The sequence below is a fragment of the Anneissia japonica genome, unplaced genomic scaffold (assembly GCF_011630105.1).
Source record: "Anneissia japonica isolate Jap-2015-1 unplaced genomic scaffold, ASM1163010v1 scaffold19081_len9838_cov214, whole genome shotgun sequence".
In the NCBI taxonomy this organism is placed as follows: Eukaryota; Metazoa; Echinodermata; class Crinoidea; order Comatulida; family Comatulidae; genus Anneissia; species Anneissia japonica.
Window position 1 is genome coordinate 1 of NW_022726301.1, and position 9792 is coordinate 9792.

Genomic DNA, 9792 nt, shown 5'->3' on the forward strand with positions numbered 1-9792 from the left:
ATGGGTCTTTGGTTTTCGTTTTGTAGACACATAGGCGTCTGGGAAGATTCCATTCCAGATGGGTCCTCGTATGTAAAATAATAGAATAGAATTGAAATTGCCAAAAACCTTCAAGGGTCTTAGACAATGCAAGAAAACAATTGCATATATTTTATCTATATTTGTCTTCGGTTGAGGCAAGTGGCATTTCTGAAAGAATCAGGCCTATATTATTCGTCAGATCAATAGACGCTGCAATCACCGTATTTTAAAGAATATTTTATCTCTCACCTTGACCCTCGCCACGGCGAACGGCGCCAAGGTATGGATCCGCGCATGTGGTGTGTGAAAAAAACGTTTTGAGAATGTGCCTATGGTGTCTGGAAATTGCACTCTCACACCTTAAAAATCTTACCCGTAAGTCATAAACAATGACAATAACAGTATTTTTATTAATACATTTTATGGGGTAGTGATCACACCGTCTGCACCACTACCTCCAGCATCCGACCCCGAGCCCTCGTTATGATGCTTATATTTCTTTATATACAGTAGTTTCATATTATTTCCTATTACAGCGGATTTAATTGTTCGGGTATGACGTCATGTAACCTTATTTACCCTGGAAGCAATGGTTTGCAATATCAGGATCCAAACGGACAGAGTTGGTATTTTGGTATGAATTACAGATTATCTCAATATTGTGAATAATACAATTTAAGTTACATTCACCTCCATTTTATTTTCAATGTTAAATTACGGAACGAAAACGAAAGCTCAAGGAAATATATAATAATGATTCTTAATTTCATCTTTGTTTATAGACGATGCACGTGTGGTATATCCATCTCCAAACTGCTTCAAATATATACCAATGAACGGAGCAAAGCAGTCATGTATTGATACTCAGCGTGAATGCGAAAAAGTAGGCGGAAACATCACCGTAATAAACAGTTTTCATGAATACCAAGCGTTGACAGTGGTCGTGAACTCTATTATGTTAGACACAGCGGAATTTGATATAAAATTCAAGGTTTTTAACCAAGCAGCTATCATAGAATTAGGCCTATACCTGTATAAAGGGTGTACAACATTTACAATCAAGAATCTGATTAACAAATTTCAAGTCTCGGGGCAGAACACCGATTGCTTTGCAACTTCTCAGGTAGACGCTATTATTTGCGAGTCGTCAGGTAGGTTTTGGTCACAAGTGGATCAGAGAAATCCTAATAAAGACTATTAGGCCTACTCAATAGCACAGGATTTATTTTTCTTTTCTTTTTAATTGAGAGCTGAATTAGCTGCTACCTATATTTTATAACCATTATCATGGGTGTGGTTGTTACTGTCTCGATATATTGTTTGTTGAAGCATAGAGAAAATACTATTTTCTCTATGGTTGAAGTAACACAATACGGTATAACGTGTAGCCAACACAGCTATAAATCAAGAAAATTAAATGTCATGTAATTGTATATAATACTGTAATCATTAGTGTTCAATTTGTTTGCTTCTGTTGTTCCTTTATTTCAGTAAACTTCCACTGCTTTAATGCAGGCTATAAAGTTCTACAACTTGAAAACTACAAACTAATTTCAGCATACGAGTTAGAAGAGTGCGAGGTAACAAATTCGACAAATTCGGCAAAAACTCGTAGGACGATTCTGGAAGCTCGGGGAGAACTCGTAGCTCGTGAAGTACTCGGGGTACTCCACCTAACTCGTACTTAATACTCTTCCACCTAGTTTAGTTTCATCCAAGAGTCGCATGAGTTCTAAGAGTTAAAAACTCGTCATATAATTCGCTTGGTAAAGGACCTCTATACATGCTATCTACGGCTTAGCTACGAGTGAGGTGCGACCTTACGGAGTTGGTTACGACAAGCACCTAGTTTACAACGAGCTATATTGCCAGCGTAACGAGTTTGTACCGAATTAAATACCGGTACGAGTTAGGTACGAGCGTTCCGATCAAATGTTCCTGGTCATCGTAACCAACTCGGTGTGCTCGTATTTAACTCGTACTCATTTTGGGTGGGTTGCTCGCATCAAACTAGTGGGTTAAGTTTAAATCACATATAGGATAACAAAAATAATTTGCAAAATAAACTTCTTATTCTCCTTCAGAACAATTAATGACATTTTATTACATTCTAATGCTGTAATTAAACTTTGTAATACTGGGTAAAGTTTATGAAATTTAAGATTTAACATTTCAACCACTATTCATGTTGACGTCAACAGATGTTGTTAAGACTTCAAGATGGTTCCCGTCAATGGGATTCAACTACGTGGCATGATTTTTGTCTACTTTACCATACTTTAGGTTTTACACACTTATGTAATTTTATGTTTATTGTTAACGATCTAATTTTAAGTTACAAAAATATCCAATTAAAAATGACATTATTTACTTCTTTTTTTAAAAGATGTGAATATTGCAAAAATATGTCCCAAGCCAAGAATAGGCCTACAACCGACGAAAAAGCCAAACGAGAACAATTAATGACATTTTACTGCATTCTAATACTTTAATTAAACTTTGTAATACTGGGTAAATTTTATGAAATTTACCGCGCAAGAGTTCAACCACTATTCATGCTGACGTCAACAGATGTTATTAAGTCGTCAAGATGGATCCCATCAATGGGATTCAATTATATAAAGTACGGTTTACCACACTGAAGGTTTTATCTCCGAGATTTTACACACTTTTGTAATTGTATGCTTATTGTTAACGACCTAATTTTAAGTTACAAAAATGTTCAATTAAGAATGACATTTGTTTTTTTTTTTCTTTTTAAAGATGTGAATATTGCAAAAATATGTCCCAAGCCAGAAATACCATCGACGAAATACGAGCCAAAGGATCCACAAAATGAGACAAAGGATCAGCAAAACAAGACGACAGTCTCTGTTAAGACGACAGCGATAATTGCCTCGGTCATTGGCACGATAATACTAAGTTGCTTGTATGGTTGTATCCGACAGTATCAGAGAACAACAAATCTTGGGTAAATAACGCCATCACGTTATTATATTTCTATTACTATCACTATTATTACTATTACTATTAATAGTATTGCTATCACTATTACTATTAATACTATTATAATGTGGCACACTCCACAGCTAATGTAGTAAAACTCTCCGCTAATGTAGAAACACCAACAGCTTATGTAGTAAAAAGAAAATCAACCCCAGCTAATGTAGAACGCTCAACAGCTAATGTAGTAACGAAAATTGCCACACAGCTAATGTAACTACTATCGCCAGCTAATGTAGAATATAGTATAAAATCTTATATCAATGTGGAACATGTGGAGGTTGCTAATGCTAGCTTTAAACAATTACGTCTTTAAATTATTATCAGCAGTATTGCTTTTCGTCTTCCGTTTTGATGCTTGTTTGTTGTTTGCCATCTCACTGTATATTCCTCAATGAATATTGTTCTATATATAAATAAATTATAAGATAAATTACCTCAGACGGGAATCGAACCAATGTGAACCCCATTAACACTAAACCACCACCATTTTATCATATAATAAGGTATTTTATATGGCTATATTATTTTTATATATTTTGCTCTGGCGAAGGGCTATATACCAAGGTAAGGCCTTCCTTTCTGGCTGTTTACTTTATATAGGCCTATAATAAGATCAGGGGCGGATCTGGGTTGAAACTTACAGGGGGGGGGGGGGGGGGAGGGGGAAGAAAGTTTCTAAAAAAAACTTCAAAAAAGAAAGGGGGTGTGTCCTCCCCCGGGAAATTGTTTATTCCTAGATGGCGGGAAATTAGCTTTCCAGACTTCTGAAGTGTCTTTTAATGACTTAAGTTCTTCAAAATTCAAGTTTTTTATGCCCTCTTGAAACTTGAAAACGTTCAGATAAATGTTTTCATTCTTATTACAGATAGGCATATCATGTCATATAGGTCTATATAGGATTGGGTGTCCTCCCCGGGAAAAATTTGATTCCTAGATGGCGGGAAATGAGCTACAACTCAATTACTATTACTATCATTATCATTATCGTTATTGTTATCGTTGTTTTCATTGTTGCTCTTATTATTATTATTATTATTATTATTATTATTATTATTATTATTATTATTAACCTTCAAAATTATAGATGATTTATAGTAAGTTTTATAAAGTACACCATTATTTAAAGCTAAAAATAAACTATGGTAACGATATAAATCTTTAAATACAATAAACATAACTATCTACGTTGGCCTTTTCCATGTATAGTACAACAAATATTTAAATACATTTATAATGAACAATAACCAGTCATTGACGCTTAGTACTCTGGGAACAAACACACCTAACTAGAGATGACTCCAGGATTGCCCGACGGGGGTTCCAAGGTCCCCAAAAGAAGGGGGGGGGGCGCGATGTCCCCGACGAGAGCAAAGTTGGCGTAGTCAGGCGTCGGTAAAAAATGTTTGAAAATGATTCTGGTGAGGAGAATAGGCCACGAAAAAAAAAGACAATTTAGAGGTTTTAGAGGCTTATTTAATGGATTATAGTATCTACTGTGGGAAACAATGGCTGGATCTCAGTAGAGATACAAAAATGATAAGCAACAGTTAAAAAGTAGACGTAAGTAAACAGCAAGAAATAGAACCAGAGCTTTCGGACAACACTAGTCCTTCCTCAGTGGCGAGTGAGTGAGGGTAGAAAAAGCTAGATGGTATAAAGTGAGATATATATATATATAAAGGTTTCTCTCGGCGAATTGTGGTTTTTCTACCCGGCAAGAAGGGGTGGGGGTAGGGGTGACAGCTCCCCCACGCTGGCGCCACCCTTGAACATTGACCTAAAAACCTATCATAACAAGCGTTGCAGACGTTTAAATATACGAGTATTTGATGATGACGTTTATCAATACTGTTATTTTTGAGGCGCCAAATGTACTTTCATTATTTAACAAAAATAATTATATACATATTCATTATCTAACATATGATTCAACATTTCTTCATTACATACATATAATTAGTTTGGTCTCTTAACTTGATGGAGCGATTTTCATTATTTATGAATAACAACAACTAGCAAAACATTAATTATAAATAATTGAAGTGCCGAAAGTCATTATATATAAATAATGATTTTACTATAGCCATTATATAGTATATAGTATATATATATATATATATATATACATACATATATATATATATATATATATATTTAATAAAATTATATACATATAAGTAGATTTCGCACCTTTAAAAAAATATATACCTAAGTACATTTGGAGCCTCAAATCGCCAAATTTAACAAAATTATATACATATAAGTACATTAGGCGAAATAACAAAATTATATACATATAAGTACATTTGGCGCCTTATAATTTTGTACTTATACGCATATAATTATATATATGTACTTTCATTATTTTACACGATTATACACATATAAGTATATATAATTCAACATCTGTTCATTATATATATATAAATTTTGTCTCACAATTAAATATAAATCATTGGTGAAGCGATTTTCATTACTTATAAATAAGTTAACGCTGCAACACATAATTTATAAATAATTGAAGTGCCAAAAGTCATATATAAATAATGATTTTACTCAATCAATATATCAAATAATTGTTAACATCGTATTATTTATAAATGTTGAATTATATATAAATAATGAATAAATGAAAGTACTTGGCGCCTCATAGTTAGGCCTATGGGAAAACTTTTGGGCGTTGAACTAAAACGCATTGGTACTTCATATATATTCAGAAATGGCACTCATGTAGTTCAATATCAAGTACCTGTTGAAGATGTACGGCAGACTGAGTTACATACCACTGTTGCTGTTGCCCAAAATTACGACCCAATATCAGCTAACAAATGTGTGAACCGGGATGTAACAGATAATATTCGATACCATGATGCCGAATTTAATGTCGCCTACGAAGACACCGCAGCAGCTAAAGCAAGAAGTGGTATGCCGTGATACATCAGCTTGAAGTAGCAACGGTATACCAGGATTCAGGTAGAGCCTACACTATATTTTATAAATGCAGAATACGAGTTGAAGATTATGATATGAGGATAAGAAATTGATCAGAAAACCTTGTAAATGCTTTCCTGCAGCCGACCATTTTAACCTGCCTGATCAATCCATACAAGACTTCATAAATGCGATCTCATTGGTACTAATTTTAAACCACATGCTCATTGCCTCTGTTCTGAACATAACTGGATACTCAAACACAAAACTTATTCCTATGCTTAAACAAAGACCTCTGCTTTCTTGCAGCTACACTTTTTTTTCAATTCTTAACTCACTTGGCTTATCTACTCTTCATTTCATACTGCCACTCAAATTGTATTCCTATCAGCTCTGACGTTCTGTGTGCATTGTTTAAAGGCCAACTCAGACAGCGTCGTACGACGCAGCCCGACGCGATTTGTTGTCGTCGGTGGCAGTCGCGTCGTAGAATATTAAACATGTTTAATATTTCTCACGACGGCTTAAGACTGTCCCCGACGATAAATCGGGTCGGGCTGCGTCGGCCGACGCTGTCTGGGTTGGCCTTTAGTAGTTCATTTGTGGATATGCGATTTTGTACAGATATTCGTCAAACACTGAAAAAAGAACACAGGCCCGTTTTAATAATGAATAAAAACAATATTAACAATTATATTCACAGTTTATCTTCTATTTCAATTACGTAGTAGTTTCATGCATGTAGTTACTCCATTTTTTGAGTGTCTGCGTCCGCCGCCAAAACTTCAATTTTTGAAGATTGCGTACTATATAGGCCTATGCGGAAATTCAAAATTCGGAATTTTAAAACTATTAATTAAACAACCTCTCTCTCTATACATAAAGAAAGTAAAACTGTTAATCAACCCTCCGATTTCGGAAATCGGAGGTTTGATTGAAAGTTTGAAAACTACGATTTTTAAGTTTTTGCGTATAATACGCAACCTTCAAAAACGGAGTTTTGGCGGCGGCCGCAGACACTTCGATTTCGAATAAACTACATACCTAGTAATTTATTAAAAATCATTATATTGACAGCCTATCTTCTATTTTAATTTCTTATTATTTTAGGCGTTGACAGAATGAAACAAATTACACAGAGTGATCAGAATTTTTCAGCAGGCAGTTCTTAACCATTATGTCATTAACACGCAGACCGCCATCTGAATGTTAAAAATTTACCGGACGTTGTCATCGATATACCTAATAAAAATGTCTATGCATGCTGCTGGGAGTCCAACAAAGAGGAAGAAACTATTACTGCACCCTAACCTATGTTGAATTCTGCTCCATGGTTGAATGAAAAGCCACACGCAACGGATCGTTTTTAAGCACGATCTGTTCAGACTGGGTTCTCATACGGAATAGATTATCTGTGCAGAGATGAGTCCTTGTATTGTTTGCGAATTTTTGCTCAAAGATATTTTATTATTATATATCAAATTCACCTTTATGACAAGATTGGTAATCAAAATTGAGGATTAAAATAGGAAGTGGAGGTGGGGATAGAAGTACATTTGAAGGAAGAGTTAATAGGAATGATTTATTTTGTAACTCATTAATCTGTTGATAGATTTTACCCTTTTATACGTAAACTAATGTTTCAGTAGTTTAGGTGTCAGTCAGGGGCGAATCCAGCTGGGGAAAGTGGGGGCCTATTCCCCCTCCCGTCAGTCCCACAGAAAAATAATTGAGAACAAAATTGAAAAGAGCTCATAAAGGGAGGAAAGAGGGGAAAAGGCAGTGTAGCCATGAGTTCACCCAGCTAGAAGAGCTATCCATGCTTAGTGGTTTTAACGCTCTCGCGTTCCTAACGCCACCGACTCTTAGGGTCCCCTCCAGTGCGCCTACCTATCGGGTCTTCGCTCTATAGCACCATGAGCCAAAAGGGCATTGCTGATACACAACGCCATGTGTCTCTGACATCGACTTTAGGACATGAGTCATATTTTTCCACTGGTGGAGGGGGGGGGGGTTGAGGTGCCCAGCCGGACGGAACCCCCTACATTTGTCATTTTTTTAATGGATAAAATATTAAAATTTCAAGTCTGAATGAGTACCATTTCCCTCTCCTCCTTAATTTTGTTCAAAATTTTAAAAAGAAATTTAGAAAAAAGGAAATTTTATAATCAAATTTAGGTACGGGATTGCAATTTCCAGTGTCATAGTCATACATTTTTTTTTTGCCTAAGTTGGTATAGTTTGCTGTAGACAAAATGGCTTTATTTATATTAAATAGCATTGTAAGAAATTTGCATTTTATTTTAGATTACTTAATATATATTTATATTTAGACCACTATATTTACACTGACAACTTAAGGAATGGATTCAAATCTGAAATAGCAGCGGTTACTACACTAATAGCATGTTATGATGTTTAATTGAGCTAGCAATGGCCGCGCCATGGCCATAAATAAATGGCATGCACGCCTGTCATGAGCAATATTTATATAGTGTCTTGATTGTTTTAAAGTTTAATATCAACATAAGTTTGCATCAGAAACAGATATCAGAGACAATAACAAGAATTATTGAGAGGCATGTTAAAATACCTGTAGTTCTTTTATTGTTGTTTCTCAGTTGTTGATATCTTTTTGCTAGCCTAATAAAATGAGTTCTAAAGCATCACACAGAATTTGGCCTATTATTATTTTCCAATGATTTACCTTACAGCCGTGAGCCTATTTCCGGGGTGTGGAATGATTTAACACTGAGGGCTGTTAATAAGTTGGAGATTTTTCAAAGAAAACCACCACATGTACGGTACATTTTAATACTATATACCTTTTTACAGATGATTGGTGGTCGAGTCATAAAAACAGGGGGTTTTCAAGCCTAAGATCAGTGGCAACGCCAGCATCTAAAATCTTGGGGGGGGGGAGGGAAGTGAGGAGGGGAAAGGTACGATATTGTCACCGACAAAAGCAAAATGAGAGTGGTCAGGCGTCCATTCAATATTAAGAAAGTGGTCCAAGGGCAGAGCCTTCAAAAAATATGACAATTTAGTGGTTTCAGAGGCTTATTTAATCGATTATATATATATTTTTTATATTGATTTTATAGATAGTCTACTAATATGTAGAAAATACATATAATTTTTTTTCTTCAAGACGAATTCTGGTTTTTCTTATTTTCTGGGAGGCAAGAAAATTTTCTGGGCCATGTGACATGTTTTTGTCAAATACAATTTCATAGCCTAAATTTAAACAAAAAATTAACAAACACACACTGCTCCACTAAACAGTTTCATAGATTCAGTTCATCTTAATGTTATGATTAGAGAGGTTTTGCAACCTTACGAAAACTATAACAAATACGAATACCTGTACATCATTACTGTTATCGGCATTAGTGGCTAAAACATTCTTGCCAGGACAATAGTTACACTGCCTGGTCATTCATTATTTCTTCAGGTTGTTAGTTTCTCAGGTCTTTAGTTGCTTTTACGAGTCAAAAGTCAACAAAGTATAAAAACTTCTGTGCACTTTCATCTCACAAATTCAACAATAACACACAACCAACATCGTTTTTATATAACAATCTTATTGTCAATTTGCGATTTAATTTTTTCATTCTAATTTTTTCTGCGTTTCCATTGCTCTGAGTTTTTGTAACGCCGGTGGTATTGTGGGGTCCAAGGGGAGCAGTCCTGCGGCCACTATACGGCTTTCATTTACGAGGTAGTTGAACGTAGCACAAGCGTGCCTCTGAAAATAAATGTAAAAAGAGAATGTCTTTTCTAAGCAGTAGATGCGAGTAATGCAGACTGGCCTTATGTGAATAGTAATCATGA

The 9792-nt window shown here is 35.2% G+C and overlaps 1 protein-coding gene across 2 annotated transcripts; it reads left to right on the top strand.

Annotated features, from left to right (window-relative positions):
- The first annotated feature begins 559 nt into the window (after positions 1-559).
- On the top strand, positions 560-8986 carry LOC117113079. 2 transcript variants are annotated; one of them, XM_033256305.1, is made up of 5 exons: positions 560-655; positions 804-1172; positions 2785-2992; positions 5745-6000; positions 7069-8986. In XM_033256305.1, exons 1-4 carry the CDS (start codon positions 577-579, stop codon positions 5959-5961), a joined length of 873 nt encoding a protein of 290 aa, XP_033112196.1. In that variant the 5' UTR covers positions 560-576; the 3' UTR covers positions 5962-6000; positions 7069-8986. The 2 variants fall into 2 exon arrangements, with proteins under 2 accessions (XP_033112196.1, XP_033112197.1); XM_033256306.1 differs by lacking the exon at positions 5745-6000.
- The last annotated feature ends 806 nt before the right edge of the window (positions 8987-9792 follow it).

Excerpts from the sequence above, each read along its gene's own strand:
- LOC117113079 (XM_033256305.1), top strand. The coding sequence starts at position 577 with ATGACGTCATGTAACCTTATTTACCCTGGAAGCAATGGTTTGCAATAT. Across the intron at positions 656-803 it reads CGGACAGAGTTGGTATTTTG|ACGATGCACGTGTGGTATAT; the intron begins GTATGAATTACA and ends CTTTGTTTATAG. Across the intron at positions 2,993-5,744 it reads CAGAGAACAACAAATCTTGG|AAATGGCACTCATGTAGTTC; the intron begins GTAAATAACGCC and ends ATATATATTCAG.